This window comes from Typopeltis vanoorti, chromosome 2, assembly GCF_054136105.1.
Source record: "Typopeltis vanoorti isolate ZY-2024b chromosome 2, IOZ_Tvanoo_1.0, whole genome shotgun sequence".
Classification (NCBI taxonomy): domain Eukaryota; kingdom Metazoa; phylum Arthropoda; class Arachnida; order Uropygi; family Thelyphonidae; genus Typopeltis; species Typopeltis vanoorti.
The window spans coordinates 153,471,557-153,494,391 of NC_143550.1; the positions used below are offsets into that span (position 1 = coordinate 153,471,557).

General features: G+C 34.6%; 1 protein-coding gene across 1 annotated transcript in view; it reads left to right on the top strand.

Moving 5' to 3' along the window:
- LOC150109539 (uncharacterized) overlaps nt 1-22,835 on the top strand; it is a 51,736-nt gene that overhangs the window by 22,072 nt on the left and 6,829 nt on the right. Inside the window, exons 7-12 of the mRNA XM_090408884.1 lie at nt 482-667; nt 4,783-4,977; nt 9,205-9,390; nt 17,001-17,201; nt 19,472-19,789; nt 20,872-21,108. Of these exons, the coding sequence (XP_090265010.1) occupies nt 482-667; nt 4,783-4,977; nt 9,205-9,390; nt 17,001-17,201; nt 19,472-19,789; nt 20,872-21,108 (1,323 nt within the window). The remainder of the gene's footprint in view (nt 1-481; nt 668-4,782; nt 4,978-9,204; nt 9,391-17,000; nt 17,202-19,471; nt 19,790-20,871; nt 21,109-22,835) is intronic.

A 22,835-nucleotide genomic window follows, 5' to 3' on the forward strand; every position in this document is an offset into this window, starting at 1 on the left:
GTTAATGTAATGACAGTGCACTTTGGTTAGAACCCATCTGGCTCTGATTCGTGTTTATAATTGTAAACTACCTTCATAAAACTTCATTAACACTTACTGTTAATGAACTATTGGCAACAAAAAACATATGAAGGTACACTTTACCCTCCAATGTTGAATATCAGATCATCACCTGTGCTATAAAAATAGGTAGTAACGATATTCAAATATAAATGATCTTCATAGAATTACTATATTCTAATGATTACATAAATGAAAAAAAAAATTCACAATAGATGTATTCAATACATCTATCAATTTGTTTATTCAGTAAAATTGTCAAAATGCTCTTGGACATGAGAAAATACTTTGCTGTGATATTCGCTGGAATTCTGACATAATTCCACCAAACTCAGATGAATACTTAAATAAACACCATAGGATGGGTGTCTTGTGTTTATTCACATAGTAATGAATAGTAATCATTTCTTTTTTTCCTCAGATGCCATACATAAAAACTTAGTTACAATGAACAAAGAGCTGCAACCTCATGATATTTCCCCTTTTGCCATAATTGATCAAGAGATCCAGATAATACTGGATCGATCAGAAGTGGAAAACCTGATACAGGGGATGAACAATACAAAGCAAGAGCACAGCAAAGAGGATTTTAATGATAATCAAAGAGGTAAGTGAACCTCTGTGTTTCATTCTTATTATTACAAGTACAATTAATCCTCAGATTTTACCAAATTTATATCAAACTGTCAGATTTTACCAAGTATCAGTTTGTTTATAAATTATTTATTAAATTGCTTTCACTTCTGCATAAATGTTGGTAAATAATTTTTTAAAATGAATTTTTAATGCCTTTTTTACTTCTCAACTTGTAAGCAGAGTTCCTTTATTCCTAAGTAACTTTTTTTTTAATACTAGTGGTCAACCAGCTACTGGACACCTTTCAAGCATTTACTGATAGGTCTCAATTATGAATAAAACCTTTATTATTTAGACAAACTTGCGGTTCTAAATCCTAAGACTTGTATTATTGGCCACAATACTTTGAATTCTCAGATTAGTTTTTCTTGAAATGCAGGTTTAAAAACCAGAGTCTCAAGGGAGAAATCCCTAATTGTTCATACCTGAGATAGTTTCAGAAATTGGTCGAAGAATGCTTACAAAAAGTTCCTCTAGTCAGCAACTAGAATCAAACTTAGAACAGCTTTCTTCAGGTGGGCTACTGCTATGGATGCAAACCCATTTCCACAGGCTCAATTTTCAATCTTAGCTCATGTTATTCTAGTTTAATTACAGTGGCACCATTATTTCTGGGATTAAAACTATGAATGAGTTTTTATTCATAGTTTTCATATTTTATTCTGTTGAAGAAAATAGTGTATGGAGAATATGGTACAACAAAGAAATTAGTCAGATTCCAAAAGAAGAAGATATTGTTAGGTCATGTAGAGAGAATGGAAGACTTCTGTATGCCAAGAATACTGAGAGAAAAGATATATGCAACACGGAAACAAGGAAGACCGAGATTAAGATGGATTGATAATGTAATCCAAGACTTGACTACTATGAAAGTGAAAGGCTGGGAAAGACTAGTCAAGCATAGAAGATTATGGAGGCAAGTTGTACAGGAGGCTAAGGCTCACAGTGGGCTGTAACGCCAGATGGTAGGTAGGTAGGTAAGTAAAATTTCTTAATCCTCCGAAAAGTACGTTCCTTCTGTATGTGTCCCCATTAAATAATGACAGATTTTTTATGATACCTACTATAAATAAAATTGGACAAAATAGTACATCCTTTTAATTGCACTTTCCAATGAGCATATAGTGGACTGTTGTGATAGCTACATCAGTGCCAATAACAAAAATATGAAAATGGAACAGTGAATGGTGATCAAATTTTATGTTAAACTACACAAATCCATCTGAAAAACATTTAATGATTGTAAAATACATTATACTCAGATGACTGCCTATCACATGCATGAAATTTTAAGTAGTGTGCACAATTTGAGATGGTAAGGATTCAGTAGAAGATGACTTGCAAAGAGGAAGACTGAAGACCTGTCTAGGTTTGGAACACTGAAAATGTTAAAAAAAAGTTCGAGCTCATCAACATCAATTGTTGAATCATCACTTAGATCATTGCATAGAAATTAAATATCAGAAAGGAAATAGCCCATGAAATGCTGCTGGAAAATTTAGTGAAAAGAAAGATTTGTTCCTGATTAGTACCACATTTTTTTAGAGCCTCTGTAGCTCACTCAGTATAAACGAAGTCCTTTGGCTGAAAAGACCTAGTTTGATTTCCCATCTGTGATGTGAGGAACCTTTTATTTGGTCTCTTTCAACTAAAGGTAAGTTTGCCAGTCTCATATGGAGGTGGTGGATTTTTTCACCCAAAAACTCTGGTTTTTCATTTCTCAGAACAGGCAAAACCAGACCTGTGAACAAACACAGATCGACGGTCAACGGTCATAGAATACATACGTAATCCCTCGTTAGGAGGGCTCAACCCATCCTTAGGGATGGGGGGAGGGAGGGAGGGAACCTAATATGAAATAAATAACTCTTTAACTTCTGAGTAGGGAGAGAACATATTGTTTCTTGCTGTGAAATATTCATGGAAATGGTTGATCAAGATCATGCCATTTTATAGTGAATCGTGACTGGTGATGAATTCTTGCAATATGATCTGAAAACAAAATGGCAAAGTATGGAATAGCAGTTGCCGAACTCCTAGACAGCAAAAGGTTCAACTGCGGATGTCTTAAGTCAAAACAGTGCTGATTGTTTTCTTTGACATTCATTGAATTGTTTATAAGGAAATTTGTTCTGGAGGGCTAATGGTGTCAGCTGGTGTTGTTGCATGACAATGTTGCCTGTACATTGTTCATCATCATCAAATTCCTGCCATGTACCCTCAAGGGGTGTACAGAATATGACAGTACTACATGAAAAAATTACATCATTACCCCCCCCCCCCCGTACATTGTTTGAAACATGAAATAGTTTCTTGCGTTAAAAAACTATCACGGTGCCTGAACACACGCACATCTTCCGGATTTAGTACTGGCAAACGTTTTTATCTTTCTGAAATTATAAACAAAATCCAAATGATGTTCGTTTAAGAGCATGACTGCCAAGCTCGATGCTATACTCTAGAACCCTACGAGTAGCATTATGAAAATTTGTATGAATGATGTGATTGTATTCAGTTAAGGAGAGAAAATATTGAATATAAATAAATAATTAAACTTCCTGTAATTGCTGTGTATTTTTATACAAATTTTTTTTCTTGTTATTTAATAGGTATAATGTGGTGTACCTGCCATTTGAAAAAAATGTTCCAACAGTTTTCTGCATTACAAAAGCTTCCATTCAGTATTAGCTTATTTTTCCTGAACACAAATTTTCTGTCTTATATCATTTGTATGATAAAATTATATAGAACAAAATTATATATTTAGAACTCAGAACTATATTACAAAATTCTATATGAGAAAAAAAAATTTAAATAACCCCCAAGATGAACTGATCGTTTTTATCTCTGGTGTAATAACCACCATGTCTTTTTGTTATACAGCTGAATTGGCATAAATTATGTTAGGAGAAAGTCTAGAAAATTCTTTTCATATCATGAAATTTGACTGAAACTATTAAAGTCAGTCTTCTAACAAAGATCAATATATTTTAAATTTATATAAAATTTCTTTGTTTAGTTTTTAAAGATCAGTGTACAAGAATATAACTTTTGCAATTAATCAATACATTTTGTTTATGGGTGTATTTATAATTTTAATTGGTTATAATTGCATTGCATAATTACACAGTAAACTTCCCAGCTTTATACTCCCATTACTTTAATGAGTGATATTATGATTGTATGAAATGTCCAATCAGAGAAGCACACAGTTGTAAATAAAATATTTTAATAATTAATATGAATGATTTCTAATAACTGAACCAACATGGTTTATTTTTTATCCAATGATTGAGTTTATATCACAAAATATTACTTACATATTTGCATTTTAAAGAACTGTCGCTCTTAGTTCCTATGTCTGGTTTACTTCACAAATCCAGAGTGAAAGGGAACAGTTAAAATGAATTGTAATTTGCCTTGCTTCTTCATTTATTTTCAATTTAGGTAATTCTTTACAGTATAGTGCAAACATATTTATGACCTCAAATTATCCAGAAAGAGGAAAAGCAAATTTGAGAATACTTTGAGAATCATTAAAGAAGTGGAATCCACTAATGTTAGAAGAGAAGCATGAAATTTTTTTGCCCTCAGAAATGCAGAACGAAATTGATGAGACATGTTCCATGTTGAAGTTTTCCCATTCTACAATGAGTACCATCTGAAAGAATACACAAAAAGTTTATATTGTATTGTATTATAGAGTTCAAACTATATTTACAGGAATGCAACTCCAATTCATTATGTCTAGTGTATGGAACATGTGGATTTGATTTATGATGGCTTGCTTTAAGACAGTTTCTTCTCACAAACTGATTAGGTTGTTAAAATCAAGTGTCTATTGTATATTGTTTAGTCCTTTGAGAAATAACACGCTAACAAAGTTCTTCACAAAAGGTCGATATTTGTTTCATTATTATTATATTAGTAGTGATAATTTTTATTACTAATCTATAATTAGTAAACTTTTTTTTGGCAAATAATAAAGGGTATCTTTTCATACAAGTTATTTTATTTTATGATTTTGAAGAAAACAGACATCCTGTTTTTATTGAGAATGAGTACTAATCTGTTTATTTTTCTTAGAAAATATCGAAGATATGATCTGGGCTTTAATGGATAAAGAGCCACAACCTTCTGACTTTTCTTGTGGGTTTGTAGTAATGGGTGATCAGTGTGAGATATCATTACCAACTAAAGCGGAAAACATGAAACAGGTGTTGAATATCTCAAACCAAAATGGGCCCCCTAGTCAAGGAGATTCTTATGATGAATGTGAAAGTAAGAAATGCATACTTTTTTTCCAGTTTATTTACTTACATTAGCTCTGATACGCTATTCTACTTGGTTTGCACTTTTTTATGGTGTGTATGTGAGAGATAGAGAAGGTAATAATTTATCTGAAAACATTCAGTTCCTATGGATATATTATGTAGTGCATGTGCGCTAACTTGCTAATGGTATTAAGTGCATCTGTAGTGCAATTGGAAGAACAACGGTATGTTGTGTCCTTCAATTGGAAAAGGCCTACATTAAATTCTCGCTATTACGAGAGGAATCTTTATATGAGCTTTTTCAATTGCAGGTGAGTTAGCCGATCTGATATGGAGGTAGCCGGGTTTTTCATCCCGCATACAGGCAAATTGGCTTTGAGAACACACACAATCTACAGACAAAAAAATACTGTTGTGGCAGTGATAGATGGTAGTTGAGTGTGTAGTAAGAGAATTAAGTAGTAGGGGAGGCAGATGTATGTAGTGGAGCGGAGTACGTGCCCTCCTGAGATGAGTCCTTGGACGCCTTGGAGGTGGCACATAACTGTTACAGTGGTTTTTGGTTATAATACAGGTCTTAGAAGAAAAAAAAAAGGTATAACAAAACAGTTTGCTTTTCCCTTGACCTGATTACTTAGACTTGCAGTGAGTAAGATCAACGGTATTCTTAAATACCAATTACCTTTCTTATAATGTAGCTTGAATTTTTTTTTTTAATTCACTTGTTCTGTGGACCACTTGAATGGAACTGACAAGCTACATCTTCTGTGGACCACAACTTGTAAACCTTAGGCCGAACATGTAGTAGAATGAATTCATATAACATTCTACACCGGCATTTCATGAATTGTGGCTGTCCACAGACTGGTATTAGTCCTTGGAAAATATAAAATTCAAATATGATATAAGAGCTAAATTTGTCTAAAAAAAAATCAAACAAACAGTAATGTGTAACTGTTTATTTAAATTTTCTAACATAAGCAATGATTTGGACCAAATGTGTATGCTAAACTGATATCAGATATCACTAAAAATATATTTACATTATAAATATATTTTTGAAGTGCTTTGTAGCACTGTGGAAATAGTGTACTTCCATTGCTCTAGACCAGTGGTCTCCAAACGTTTTGCCGTGAGGGCTACATTGAGTACTTCAGCACTGTTTAGCGGGCTGTAATTAAAAAAAAAAAAAAAAAACTCGGGAACTAGATATGAGTTTTATTGAAAGCAGATAAAAACTGATTACAGAGTATGCAAGATTAAATTATCGTATTAATGACAGCGAACACTATCAACAAATTCTCATTTTTATCACAAATTATAATAAAATCATTAATATGAACGATGTAACTGTGTTTGTGTTTTTGAAATCTTATTAAACTCAGGTTCATATTTTGAAGTGCTAATTACAAGTAGGGATTTCAAATGTTTATCAGATAAATTTGCCCTGTATTTTGATTTGATATATTTCATTCGGGAAAAAGTTTGTTCACAAAGATATGTTGTCCCAAAAATAGAGAAATTTGCAGAAATTTGCTTGTAAAATTTTGTAAAATTCAAATTTTTTTTCTTCGTTAGTCCATTTTAACCGACCTTTTACAGTCAGAAAGACCATAACTATACAGGTGAAACTGTAGTTTATCCTTAACTTTTGGACAGCAGTGTAAGTTTCATTAACATTAGTGGGTATCTTTCTTATGTCAGTGCATGTATTGTATACTAGTTTCAAACTAAAACACTAATAGAACTTGGGATTCAACATGCATTTTTAAGCATATTTGAACAGCTATTTAACCACATTCCTCAAGGATTATGCTCATATTATTATTATTATTAATACCACCCCAAGACCTCATGGAGTTAAAGACTCATCTGGGAGGTCCTTTTATCTCACTCACACACACATACACACACAGCTCATCATACAGTGTTTTAAACACATTCAAACTCTTTGCAGACACCACATTCTCAGGCATTCCAATCATTCTCAACTCTGCACGAAAAAAACCTGCCTCTCACTCCCCTACTCACACCCTCTTTATACAGTTTCCAGGGATGACCCCTGGTTCTCCCCTGATCTCCCACTATTCTCTGTAAAACTTCTCCAGCATTGATCCTATAACAACTCCTTACCAACTTGTAGGTCTCTATCATATCTCCCCCCTCTTCCTCCTGTCCACCAGACTCTGAAAATAACATCTCAATCTTTCCTCATACTCGACATTCCAGAGGTCAGAAACTACCTTAGTCAGTCTCCTTTGGACCCTTTCCAACATCTCTTCATCCTTCTGAAAACCTGGTGACCAAATCTGGGCACAATAGTCCATGTGTGGCTTAATCAAAGCCTTATACAATGGAACAAGAATCTCCCTACTTCTACACGTCAGTGTCCTCCGCATCATTCCCAGAAGCCTTTGTGTTGTCTTCACAATTTTGGCAATGTGTCCCCTAAATTTTAGATCCTTATCCACTATCACCCCCAGATCTCTTATTTCCTCTACCTCCAACAATATATTCTCACTAAGCATAAATTCTGCATCCCATCTTTGTTTTCCAAATTTTAAAACCTTACATTTTGCAACATTGAACTCATATCCCCATTTCCGTGCCCAATCACTCAATCTATTCAAGTCTTTCTGTAAGGCCACAACATCTTCACTACACTTAATGGTTCATCCCAACTTTGCATCATCTGCAAACAACTGAATATCTCCATCCAAATCTTTACCTATATCATTAATATACAAGTTAAACAGCAATGGACCTAAAACAGACCCCTGAGGCACTCCACTAGTGACTTTCCTTTTCCTGGATATCGCTCCCCCATACACAACTTGTTGATACCTATCAGATAGCCAGTCTCCAATCCAATGCATCAATCTAATATCCAACCCCATCTGCTCTAGTTTGACTGTCAAACTATCATGAGGTACTCTATCAAAAGTCTTTGCAAAATCCAAGCATATTACTGTGTATCCTTTTCCTCTGTCCAAGAAAGCAGTCACTTTATTGTAATAAGTAAGTAATTACTAAAACATGACCTCCCTTTAGCAAATCCATGCTGTCCATCAAAGATAATACCATTGTTATCAACCCAACTCTGGATCCTAGTTTTCACAAGTTTCTCCAACAACTTAACCACAATACAAGGTCTTTCCTGGTTATTCAAATTAATGCAAGGATTCTCTAATGTTCCTCTATTTGCTACCGTTTAATGTGAACCCATGTTCTTTTGCTATATGCATCTGTAGATTTTTGTTTCCATCTTTTTCCAAAAAATTTTCCCAAAATTAAGTGAGAAAGATCCTACTATCAAGGACTCTCAATGTCTGGTCTTCTAAAACTTTCCTTTTGTGGGGCATTTCTTCAAAACATTATAACAAAATTGTCATGTTACTATTTTTCTAAATTTGACTCACCTGTGAAATAATATTAAAATATTGCACATTTAGCACTGTGGTTGGGTAAGGTTATTTATTTTATTATTTTTTACATAATTTGAAAATGCTGCTTTAGAGACTGGCAAGTTAAATTCATTTCTTATCTAGAGATGTTTGCTTTTCATGCGGCCAGTCTTTCTGCCATCATATAGCAACCAAATAAAATGATAGCTACAATTCAAAGTAACCCAAAAAATAGACTGGTTCACTCATTATCCTCTGAATCAATCTGGAAATACATGAAATCTCGATTTCTTAAGTAAAGTGCTTCCAAATGCATGAAAAGCTTTCAACTGACTGCCACTTATGTTACATTCATGTTATGTTACATTAAGTCAAACTTGCTTTTCAGCTCAGAAGCAAATCCATGAACATGAAAACTATATTCAGCCTATAAAATCACACAAGCCTGATCTCGTTGGCCATTGGTTGATATTAGCTATATTAATTTTTTTTTTGTTAATTCTAGATTTGTGTTGAAACATTTTCATATGTGAATGTTTATACAAAGTGACAAAACCGTACATTTTTGCCGATCCGAATTGCTATAATGGACCTTCTATACTAAAAGTCTGAATGTCAAATTGTATCACATAATGTTTTACGATCTTTCATATTTTCTGCATTCAGTCATATTTTCAACTCCATTTTCTATTTAGTGTTTTAGTTTTATCCCAACATGCATGAACTGCACATAAAAACAATTATTAGGCCTGCAAATTCTCCTAATTTTATAATTGACAATGCTGCAAATAAACTTATCAGAATAAATTAATTGATCTTTTCCCTAACAGGCTCTGAACCTGTTGGCTGGGTTACAATTAATGAAGAGTCCCAGGCCAACCTCTTCTCTTTTATAAGACTGAATGAGAATACAGAATTATTACCACATCTATTGGAAATAGAAGAGCCAAAACAACTGGCTGATGGCACAAAGCAAAAGCAGCATAGTGAAGGGGATTCCGATGATAAACAAAGAGGTAAGAAGCTTACTTTTTTCCCTAGCTAACTTCATCCCACGATGAGTCTCTGACTCCGTGGAGGTCAAATGTTGATGTGGATAATTAATGGGAGAGAGGTGGGAATTTATTTGAATAGTTTTGACTGCTTTATCTATACTTATTGATACTGGGTGGGTTTATATATGTGATTTGGCAGATGGTTATTTTATACTTTATTATAGAAGTGCAATGTAGGCAAATTAAAATGACAATGTGTAATACTTGTACTGACATCTGTTGAGACTGTATCTAAAATAGTAACACGTTCGTCTTCGATATTTGATTTTGTTTAGCTATTTCATCAGTTTCACTTTTATTGAAGTAAGGAGTTCCTTAATGATTATGTGATGTGATTTATATAATTAGTGGAAATTGTAGAAGAACTAGACATATCACATCAACATAATAGGCATTACCAAGATGAGAAAACCAAAGTAGAAGACATTCTATTAAATAAGATGTCATATTTGGAAGGAGGTAGATATAGCATTCAACACGAAAACAAGCTTGATTAGCTGGCAGTTTTGAGCAGAGATACGCAAGCAGATTTCAAAATGGGGAATTGATAATGAAACTTATCTGTGCCTGTGGTTCTATAGAAATGTACTAGAAAAAAACAACAAAAAAGATTGTAATGATCATTTAAACAGAATGGAAGCAGAACAGTTAAAAACATAAGTGTTTGATGCCGAGACACAAGGGAAGACCACGATGCAGTTAACAGTGCCCTAAAGCAAAAGACCAAAATATAGACCAAGATCTGATGATAATGGATTTTTGACAGATAACACTAGTGTTCTGTCAACAGTTTGCCTCCAAATTAATGTAAATATACTTATATAGTACTATCATAGTGTTGCATGAATATTAGGAGAATAATTATTATATATTAGTTTAAATATGTAATTTGGAAATGTTTAGTTTTTGTTTCATATATTATTAATTAATTTATTATTTGTTATAATAATTTTTTATTATTATTTATTTTATTTCCAAGCAGCACCAGCAAATTTTCTGATTTTATATCAGTGTATTTTTCAAAAATTGAAGATAGAACAACTGTTTAACTCTTTTTTTTTTTTTTTAAGTTAAACAGTTATTATATCTTCACAAAAGAGTCATCAGAGGACTTTCATAAGAACATAGAAAATAAATATTAAGAAGGTGGTAAGGTATTCTGGAGGTTGTTGACAAAACCCCAAAATGGAGGAAAGAGTGCTGTAATGGGAATTACAGATGGTAAAGGTGACATGAAAACTGGAGAAAAAGATATCCTCTAATATGGATTAATTACTTTGAAAGATTGCTAAATGAAACAAGCAGTAATGGCAGCACACTGGTAAAAAAAAAAAAAAAAAAAAAAAAAAGAAATTGACCAGGCATGCAGTCAGGAATACATATCCATACTTGATGTAGAAAAAGCCATCAAAGGCTTGAAATGTGGAAAGGCAGCAGGAGTAGATGATATTCAACCAGAAATGCAAGTTTGGAGGTATAAAAGTGTTACAGTGTCTGTACTGCATAATTCAGAAAGCTTGGACAGAGGGACAAATTCCAGATAATTGGAGTAGAGCTCTCATAGTACCCATATATAAAGAGGGAAATAAAACTGAATGTGAAATTACAGAGGTATTTCATTACTGAGTGTTCCTGGTAAGATTTACACAAGTATTCTTCAGAAACGGTAGAGAAGAATTGTGGAAGAAAAGCTTGGTGAAGAGCAAGCTTTTCTTTTGGATTCAGGCCAAATAGAGGCTGTCAGGATAAGATTTTCGCATTACGGCAGATAGTTGAGAATGGTATTTCACCACGAGTTTTGAGAGAATGTGCTAGGGAACTGACAGTGCCTTTAACCTGGCTTTTCAATGAAAGTCTGGCTGTGGGAAAGGTGCCCATGGAATGGAAGGAAGGTAAGATAGTGCCATTGCATAAGGACGGTAGCAGACTGGAAGTGTCTAATTATAGGCCAGTTTCTGTGTCATCAATAATTAGTAAGATCTTGGAGAAAGTAGTGAAGGACCTTATACAGCATTGTGCAGATGAGGGTAATGTTATCTGTGAGAGTCGACATGGATTTGTGAAGGGGCGTGCTTGTTTTAGCAATATGCTAGTCTTTTATGATAAAGTTACAAGAGCATTAGATGAAGGAAAGGCATATACTGCAATTTTCTTAGACTTAGCGAAGGCATTTGACTGGGTACCACATGATAAGCTGATATTTAAGTTGCAGAACATGGGTCTGGATGTCAGATTGGTCAACTGGATTCAGGATTGGCTGTCTGATAGGTATCAGAGAGTTGTTGTGTATTGTGGAGCAGTTTCAAGGAGGCAGAGGGTTACAAGTGGGGTTCCACAGGGCTCTGTACTAGGACCTATTGTTTAACTTTTATATCAATGACATTGCCAGTGGATTACAGGGGAATATTCAGTTGTTTGCAGATGATGTGAAGCTGGGAAGGATTATTAGTAATAGTGCAGATGTGGTAGCCCTGCAAGAGGATTTGAATAAGCTAGATAGATGAGCAAATGAATGGGGTGTCAGTTTAATGCAGCAAAATGTAAGGTCTTGAGGTTTGGGAAACATCGATGGGATGCTGCATACTCTATGGAAGGAGTTATACTGGAGGAAGTAGGGGAGACGAGATCTGGGGTTGATGATTGATTGAAACCTGAAATTTAGGGGACATATTGCAAAGATGGTGAAGGTAGCACAAAGGATTGCTGCAATGATGAGAAGGACACTGACCTGCAGAGATAAAAGGGTTATCATTCCGTTGTATAAGTCTCTGATCAGACTACACCTAGACTATCGTTCTCAGATTTGGTCCCCAGGATTTGAAGGGGATAAATTAACTGTGGAAAGGTTACAAAGACGAATGACAGAGATGGTTTCAGGACTGTACAATTTTGGTTATGAGGATCGGCTGAGGGAATGTGGACTGCAGAGTTTGGTGGATAGAAGGAGAGGTGATATGATTGCGACTTTTAAATTGTTGAGAGGTGGTTACAGGATTGACACTGGGGAGTTCTTTCGCTTGGTTGAACAGCGGGAAGGAGTGATGACAAGAGGCCATCCCTGGAAGTTACGAAAGGAAACTGTGAGCAAGAGGGTGAGGAGTGGTTTCTTTGCATGGAGGGTGGTTGAACCGGGGAATGCATTGCCTGATGGAGTGGTGAGAGCGAGAACGGTCAATGAGTGTAAGGAGTTTGGTTTTAGGTTTGGTGTAAGGAGTTAAGGAGTAAGGAGTGTAAAGACTTTGTGTTTCTTAGGGGGGGGGGGGGCTCCCCTCGATGAGTCTTGACAGACTTTATGTTCTAAGGAAGGACCTCCCACGATGAGTCCTTTGACTCCATGGAGGCCTGAATAATAATGATAATCATAATAACAAAGATCTGTATTTAAGTTTTGTCGACTTGGAAAAGGCATATGACAAGGTGCCAAGAGAGAAGCTATTTGAAATGCTACGGTTATATGATGTCAGTGGGGCATTATCTCAAGCAATGCTTAGTCTTTATTTGAGTTGTAAATCAGCAGTTAGAATTGAAGGACGTACAGGAAGGTGGTTTAATGTTAAATATGGTGTCAGACAAGGATGTACTTTATCCCCTCTGTTATTCATTATCTATATGGATCATGTTATGAAGGAAAGTGGTATTAAAACTGATATCAAAATTGGAGATCTTGCCTCTTTACTTTATGCAGATGACTTCTAAATAAATCTGCTACAAGTCTGCAAGATTCCTTCACTAAATTGAATAACTGTTGTAATAGATATGATATGAAGGTCAGCAATAAAAAGACAAAGACAATGAAAATAGGCAGAAGCATTGAAAATGTCAAGTGCATTGTGAATGGAGAACCTATAGAACAAGTAAAATCTTTCAACTACATAGGCACTATTTTTAGTGAAGATGGTAATTTAAATATGTAAATAGACAACAGAATCAACAAAACTGGTATGGTAGAAAGTCAATGGAATAAATGGATTCTTTTATCCATTTGGAAAATGAACATTTAGTTAGGTTTACTTTGCATTGCAACTCTTCTACTGCCTTTTTTCTTTCATCTCCCCGTGGATATATTTTGTCAAATGTATCGTGTTTATTTAAAAAATGTCTTTGTATATTCATCATCATCATCAAATTCCTGCCATGTACCCTCAAGGGGTGTACAGGATATGACAGTACTACATGAAAAAATTACATCATTACTAACTTCCTATCTACAATTTTCCTCCAAATCAGTCTGTTACTTGTCAAGACTCCAACATTATCAGATCTTATATTTCTATCGTCTAAGGCACTTTGTACCGTATCAATCCACCTATATCTTGGTCTTCCTCTGGGTCGTTTTCCTGCCAACCTGGCAGAGAACACTTGTTTTGCTAATCTTTCCTCTCCCATTCTATTTAAGTGACCATACCATCTGAGATTAGCTCTGCTAACGCATTCCTGGATGCTGACAATGTCAAGTTCTTTCCTAATATCCTCATTTTTAATATGATATTGCCATTGATGCCATCTGTTCACGCCTCTAATCTTTCTCAGGACTCTCATATCTGCGGTCTCTAGTCTTTGGTCAAGTGTTTTACTTCTGACCCAGCTCTCAGATCCATGAGTTAAAATTGGTTTGAACACAGTCTTGTATACAGCTAATTTAGTGTTCCGACTAATTTCTTTCTTATTCCATATGAATTTATTCAATTGACTTCCCACGATACCAGCTTTGCTGATTCTGTTGTCTATTTCTATATTTAGTTTACCATCTTCAGTAAAAATTGTGCCTAAGTAGCTGAAATGTTTTACTTGTTCCACAGGTTTTCCATTCACAACACAGTTGACATTTTCAATGATTCTGCCTATTTTCATTGTCTTTGTCTTTTTATTGCTGACCTTCATACCATATCTATTACAACAGCTATTCAATTTAGTCAGAGAATCTTGCAGACTTGTAGCGGATTTATTTAGAAGTATAACATCATCCGCATAAAGCAAAGAGCTGACATTAACATCTCCAATTTTGATATCAGGTTTAATACCACATTCCTTCATAATGTGATCCATATAGATAATGAATAACAGAGGGGATAACGTACATCCCTGTCTCACACCAGATTTAACATTAAACCATCTTCCTGTACTTCCTTCAATTCTAACTGCAGACTCACAACTCAAATAAAGACTAAGTATTGTTTGATATAATGCCCCATTGACACCATATAACTGCATCGTATTGAATAGCTTCTCTCTTGGCACCTTGTCATATGCCTTTTCCAAATCGACAAAACTTAAATACAGATCTTTGTTATATTCCCATGCTTTCTCGACTATTTGTCGTAAAGTGAAGATCTGATCCTGACAGCCTCTATTTGGCCTGAATCCAGCTTGTTCTTCACCAAGCTTTTCTTCCACAATTCTTCTCAACCGTTTCTCAAGTATACTTGCATAGATCTTGCCAGGAACACTCAGTAGGGAAATACCTCTGTAATTCTCACATTCAGTTTTATTTCCCTTTTTATATATGGGTACTATGAGAGCTCTACTCCAATCATCGGGAATTCGTCCCTCTGTCCAGGCTTTCTGAACTATGCAGTGCAGCCACTGTAAGACTCTTATACCACCATACTTCAGCATTTCTGGTCGAATATCATCTACTCCTGCTGCCTTTCCACATTTCAAGCCTTTGATGGCTTTTTCTACTTCAAGTATGGATATGTATTCCTGACTGCATGCCTGGTCAGTGTTTTTTTATCACTGTGCTGTCATCACTGCTTGTTTCATTTAGCAGTTTTTCAAAGTAATTACTCCATACTTCAAGGATATCTTTTTCTCCTGTTTTCATTTCACCTTTATCATCTCTAATTCCTTTTAAGCACTCTTTCCTCCATTCCTAAGCTTCTTCAACAACCTCCAGAATATTTTGCCACCTTCTTGATATTTATTTTCTATATTCTTGCCAAAGTCCTCCCATGACTTTTGTTTAGCTAGTTTTACACACTGTTTAGCTTTCTTACATTTGTCTCTGTATTCTGTAAGAGTAAAAGCTTTGTATTATTTGATATATATCTTTGTATATTTGATTTTTTTATTGTTTGAAAGCTTTAAATGGCATATTAAACACGTTGGAAATCCTGCTGTATTTGATACAAATGCATAGGTTTCGGTCCATTCACTTTTAAACTCCCGATTTTCTTGTTCTATTTTTCTCTTCTTTGCTGACATTTTAAATACTATAAAAATTTTTTTTTTTGTTAATATTTAATTTAATGTTACAATATTCACATTACCTAACACAATCACCAGTAAATGAAAGCACTGCAACGTCCACTACAAACCCTTATTTTAACAAAGTGAGCAGATTTACAGACACACCTGCACTATATGTGAAGACAATGGGCGTGTTCAGGCAGGCAAGCGCTACCATAGTGCTACATGTCCAATCCAGCGTGACGTCACAAATATGTCCGAGCCAACTGCTCGATTGTAGCGCTACCGTAGCGATCGCCATTCGCTACAGATTCATTTAATTTGTAGCGCTTGCATTGTGCTCTGCCTGGCTGATTGCTCCCTATGTAAACTGATGTTTTTTGAGTATCGACATATGGTTAGGGGTCATTTGACCTACAAAAAAATTCTTTTTACTTCTATGTTTAGATAGATCATTTAATAAAAAGAGCTACAATTATTCATTCAAAGAGCCGTATGTGGCTCTGGAGCCGCAGGTTGCCGATCCCTGCTTTAGGCCTAACTAAGATTTTAAATCTGTAGGTGGCCAGGTTAACTAAATACTTAAGGAATTGACAGCGTACACTAGAAATATAAATTAAATCAACTTTAATATATACTTTCCAATATTTCGGCAACGTCACGTTGCCATCTTTATGGGAACTTAAGATAAAGACACCTGCACGCAAGTACTACATAACAGCTTTGGGTGTTATATAGTACTTGCTCATGTAGTCTTTAGCTTAAGTTCCCATGATGATGGCAACGTGACGTTGCTGAAATATTGGAAAGTATATATTAAAGTTGATTTAATTTATATTTCTAGTGTACGCTGTCAATTCCTTAAGTACTTAGTTTTCATGTCTAACCAGCGTATAAGCCTTTCTACAAGAAGTAGGTAGCCAGACTACCCTTCAGCCATCACTGATAGCGAGTTCAAAGCTATGAACCAAGAATTTCAGGGGAGAAATTATGGCACACAAGTGTTGCCATTTCATGGTCCGAAATTCTAACCGGTGTAAAAGAGTAAATTCATTCATGCAGCTCGGGGACAATCCATAGATTGTCCCTGAGCTGCACGATTAAAAGCCCGAATCGCCATCAGAAAAAATCCAAATTGCTTGTACCAAAAAATAACTTATGAGCCAGATGTAGAACAGTAGATGCTCCTCTAGTGAGTGATTAGAATTCAATCTGTAATGATTTTCTTCAAGCAGTCTATTATATGGAGGCCAACACCATTTCTACAAGAGGTATCAGTATAGTATTAGTAGGCTACAAAGCTATTATATAGTAATGGTTGCCTAAAATGTTACTTGCAGATGGGAGTTGAATTAGGTGTTAATTTTTCTCTTCTTATACAGATGGTACTGAGCATATGCTCTGGGTTCTGCTGAATGAACAGGTTGAATCGGACCTCTCTGGAATTAGCCCTGGATTTGTGCTCATGAATGAGCCAATAGAAATATCACCTGATCTGCCTGAAATCGAAAATACAAAACAAGTGGAGAATAGCACAAAGCCAGAGGTCTGCAGTGAACAGGATTCAAAGGATAAGCGCAGAAGTAAGCAATTTACCTTCTCTCATATCTAATATTGCACTGATAACAATTCCTGATATGTCAGTAATCTGCATATGAATATTTTTAATTATTTGTAAAAATTGGTGGAGCAGTTTTTATGCATATTGACATACTATAAATAAACTATTGTTTATTTATAGTATGTAGGTATATTGATTGCAATTTTCATAGGAATGAAATAATAATAATAATAATAATAATAAAAGTTAATATTAGTATGCACTCAACATTACTTCAATAGCCATTCCTAGCAGGCCTATGTAGCCCAGTGGAAGTGGCATTTGCACCCATAGCGCTAGGCTGCCCAAAAAGGACTCTATGTTAATTTCTAGTTGCTGACTACAGGAACTTTTTTTTCCTAAACCTTTCTTCGACTGGTTCCTGAGGAAGTCAATCTCTGGTATCGACGTCCTGGAAACTTGGGTTTTTTGTCCCGTAAACTCAAGAAAAATGATCATAGAACCAACCCTATTTCAGACATTAATATACTGCATTAGGGTTAGCGACCACAAGAAGGTGGTACTTATTTGCCTCTCTTCATCGGTGTTGTGTATAATTAGTGATAGTCTTGGGTGAGCTATCTCTGATTGACAACCAATGGAGAGTGAAATGTCCCCCTTCAGTCTCTAAAAGTTAGATAGGCAGCCTTGTCTATTGCCTATAGGGAGTAAAAGGTGTTAGATTTTATAGTTGTTTATTTCAACTGTCTCTTATTTAAACAGTTCTACACCTAATTGTTATACATACATAATTTGATACTAAATTCATGTGACTGCTTCTCTACTTGGTAAATTAAAATTTAGTCCAGTTAACTGACTCTGAGTTTAATAATCAATTTTATTTCTGAGTTTGTTTGGTTAGAATTATGAGTTGAGTAGGTAATTAGTAAAGATAGTATGTTATATCTGTTAAACTGCATGTTTCAATGGCCAGTTCTGCTGTTGGAAAAAATCCTCCAAGTTATGCCTGTTAGAAAGTGGCTAAATCACCTCATTTGAAAAGTCATTGTAAAGGGTTTTTTTTTTTTTTTGCATTCTAGACAAAATTCAAACCCAGGTCTTTTCAAATTAAAGCATGCACTGTAGAGATGTTCAGAAAAGTTGACATTGTGGTATGTTAATTTGTGTGACTTTATTATGCAGTTTATTAATTACCCTTTTTGGCAATTTCTTTATATGCAAAGAGGCAGTCTTAACAGACACACTGATCTTGATGTGTTTACATGTCAGTAATTATATGGATGCAAAGTGCCTATTGAAATAATATTTCAATAGGCACTTTGTTTATTAAACATCCATGTCATTTCAACAGTTTATTAAAATAAACTGTTGAAATGACATGGATGCAAAGCATAAATTAATTGATGATATTTCATCCGTACAACTATCTTTTAGAGAGACTTGATACCGATGACAGGCTCACTCACATATGTAATGCTACTTTAAGAAGATCAAACACTGTTTCGCAAGGATAAATATCTAGTTTTTATTGCAAGTGTTGTAAGTTTACAATAATTCCATATATGTACCTCTAGTAACAGGAAATACCCTCTCTGTAATCACTTTTCATAAACGTATCCACATTCATTGATGCAATGGGTTTCCAATTCATTTCTTCAGTTCATTAAGCATACTTGCTAGAAGTTACGCATAAATACGATCCTTTATGTAGCCCTTAATAAAGTCTGGCAACATAATTGGCTTCATGTCCCTTGTTGAGAATTGCAGAGATGGAATTCTCAACAAAAGGAGGAATAACCATTTTGCTTAACTCGGATTCATTACTGTTCTGTAGCTGGAAGGAGACTTGCCTCTTTAATTGGAAACTTAAAGCTTTCCCTTGCCATATCATATTTGATTTGTTACTACTTCTAAAGTAGCCTTATGGATGTAAGCATTCAATAGCTTTGTCACTTTTTCTTTTTAATGAAATAGGCCAACTTGAAGAATAACTGGTTATTTTCAGAATTCTGTAGTTGTTTCATTAATTGGATTTAACGTTTCAAATTTAGCAAGCTTTGTCCTTACAGAATAATTTTGTTAAAAAAAAGTGGCAAAACTGATAATATTCAATTAAAAACACGATTCTCCTGCTCAGAACTAACAACAATTATTGATTGAAATGCATAAAAATTGTTGTGAAGTATTAGTATTTTCATGCCAATCTCTTTTTACTGCGTCGTCTTTTTGTTTTTTTTTTGTCTATAAATGTGAGGTACTATTTCTTCTTACATTCAGTTGTATGCATTTTAGGTAGCCGCCTTAGTCATGAAAAGAAAGACTATGGACCAATTCAAAATTATCAGACACCGTGGGCAATCTATCCATGTGAGGTGTGTCATCGACGCTACACCTCCGAAAGTTACCTTAAGAAGCACCTGACCCTGCATAAGAAAAGGAATGCTGTGATTTCTTGTAAAGTTTGCCATCGAGACTTTACGGCTGTGCATTACCTTAATATGCACATGAAGGCCCACGATAAGGAGGTAAAAGTGGATGAGCCAACAGAGGAGGTGAAAGGTCCAAAAGAACAAGAGCACAGTGAAGAAGATTCTTATGACAAACAGAAAGGTAAGTCACTTATCATTTCCAATTTTTCATCTAATATTGTTTCCGTTATAAGTTATGTTCAGAGAATACTAGAAATCAGATTAGTTGGGTGAGGAAGAGAGGACATTTTATTTGGGATGAAAGTTGGTTTCAAGAGATTTTTTTTTTTTGTATATTATTTATTTTTTTATTAAGTTGCATATTAAAATGCTGGTGAAATAATAAAATATGCTTTTAGTCCCTATGATGGTGGGTGACAACACTCTTTTAGCTGTTTAATTTTTTTGGTCGGCACCGGTTTGCCCTCTCCCCACTACCAGAGCTGAGTGCATTTCAATTCATAACTAGTATTCAGTTGTATATACTTGGATGTGTTGATTAAAAGCCATAATTTTCATCTGTTAACAACAACAAAAAAAATCTAGAAATGCTTATCTAGTTGGTAACTAGAACCAAATATATTATGGCCTTTCTTCAACAAATCTAACGTCATCATAGAAGTTGCCACACGGTCACACAGACCTGTACCGTGAAATAACTTAAAAATTGTATGATTTAAATGTTTTATATGAAGTAATATTAGAATGCATAAAACCTTTGTTTTTATTTCCATTTATTTAAACCAACATTGAAGGGAATACCTTACAGATTCGATTTCTTGTTAGTAACTGGAAATTTTTCTAAGCCTTTTCTGGCCTAACTGGCCACATTATTATTCCTGACACCTCCAAGGAGTCTGAAGACTTATGTGCATACAAATAAATATTACGGAGAGGTAGGAACATTTGCCTCTTACTGCCATAGCAGTGCTCACAACTCTGTGGTGGTAAAAAATGGGGACTCACTTCCAAAAAAATAGGGCTAAAAGAATGCTACTTATTCCTTTTGGGGAATATAAGGCTTCAGGGGATGTATTTATCACCACTAAATTAGGAATATAAAATACTATAGTATTTCATTATGGTGTAAAACTGAGATCTTTTGATAAAAAATCTCGGACCAGATGAGATGATTTACATTTATTAATTTTCATTGTTATTCCTGTTATCATATCTGTATGATATGATATGACTGGGATGTACTACTCCTTCCTTTCATTTTAGTGCCTGAGTTTGTTCCTGGAAAGAAATACTATGGGCCGGTTCACAACCGCCAAAAGAAATCGGCGAAACATCAGTGTGAGGTGTGCTATCGTCGCTATACTACCGAAACCTATCTCAAACAACACCTTAAATTGCATAAGATAAACAGAGACATATGCAAGATAGCAGAGGAGGAAAAAACGAATGACACAAATGAAAATGAGCACAGTAAAGAGGATTCTAAGGATAAACAAAGAGGTAAGAAACATCCTTTTTTCCATCAATCTAAGCAATAATAATGTTTAATGTCATACTATTAATTTTAGCTAGGAATTGCTGAACTTGTAGCTTAAAATATATATAAAGATGGGTTATTAATTAATTAGCATCTGGTTTCTTCTGTAGTAAATTGATGATTTTTAGAAATCACTCCAAATGAGAGAACAGTATTTCGGAAGGATTTATCATTTGTGGAGAGCAATATCTTGATCAATAGAAAAAACCTAATTTATTGAATGCTTAGCAGATGATAGATGTAATATCTTATGTTTACTGACTAGTGCTGTCTACATCAAGAGTGGGAAAGATGTACTTTTCTAACAATGAGTTTCTCTGAAATTTTTCTTGGCATTTAACTAAAGGGTGGGGGATATATGCAAGAAGATTCTATAGTTCATTGGCAGTAGTGGAGGTGGTATAAAAACTGTTTTAATGAATTTCATTCATTACGTAAAGAACTGAAGGTAGAGCAGTAAGAAGATAAAGATTTATCCCTTTCTGTGGAATATATTGAATATGGACAAATATGGAAAATGCAAGATAAACGGCAGTGGAATTGAATAGTAAGGCTAAAAGAATGCCACATTCTTTTAAGATAACTGGTTTGATGACATTTATTTAATGAATATTTAGGAGAACTTGAGCCTGTAATTCACAAGAGGCTGAGTGTCTTTGAGATGATCATTTCTGATTAATAAACTTGGTCTTCAGTAACGTATGAGTTGTGTTTATACTCAAAGAAGATGTACTTCATTTAAATTGTGTTAATATCTTTTTATTATTATTTTTTTTTTATTGTAAGGAAACTAAAGTTAAAATTTGTACAGTAAACGAATGTGAGATTGATTTTGTTTATTATTATTTTTATCAATTATATTCTTAAAATATCGATGCATTAGAATGGAATCTTCATTTTTGCTTCTCTATGCATAGGACATGAATCTTATGCATTTGCGTAAATGTATAAAAATATAAATAAGAAATGTATAAGAACAGATTTTATTGTGATGAGGATGAGTCACTAAAATTGACAAGCCATTCTAATACGTGTTGCAGTATGATTTCCTCTCATTTTTAATACTTCCCTTCTTTTTTAATGTCAGAATCAAGCAAAATAAAAAAAAAACGATACATTAGCTTGAGCCATGGAAATGACGTTTGCTTCTGTAGTAGTATTACAAATATGCTGCTCAAAGAATCATGACTTGAATTGTAGTCACCCTAGATGAACTATTTGTAGCTGTTTCTTTGGCCAGTTCCTGAATTAGTTTGGCACATGCAGGTAAGATAAATACTTGGGTTTTAGCCTCCACTCAAAGATTGACTGTTCGAACTCTTGCTATTACAGACAATACATGAGTGGTAGGGTTTTTTAGAGTCGTATGATAGCAGCAGTTATTTGATGTATGCTGTCTCCTGAAAAGCCTTGATTCGTTCATACTTTCTATTTGCTATCAGTGAAAGCTTGAAGGATAGGAACTGGTTGCTGAGTTCTCTTCAAAACGTTAGTGCTATAAGAGCTTCCTTTGCGAAATAAAAGGCATTGGAAGGTCTGTTTTTTTTTTTTTTTTTTTATATTATATTAGCCAAGCATAGCTGTTCAATTGCATTTGTGATGAATGCTATCAGAGAATGCTACTTGGACACTTTTTTTTTTTATGAATTATCAATGATCACTTCCTACTTGTATCTATTTTCTTTGTTTT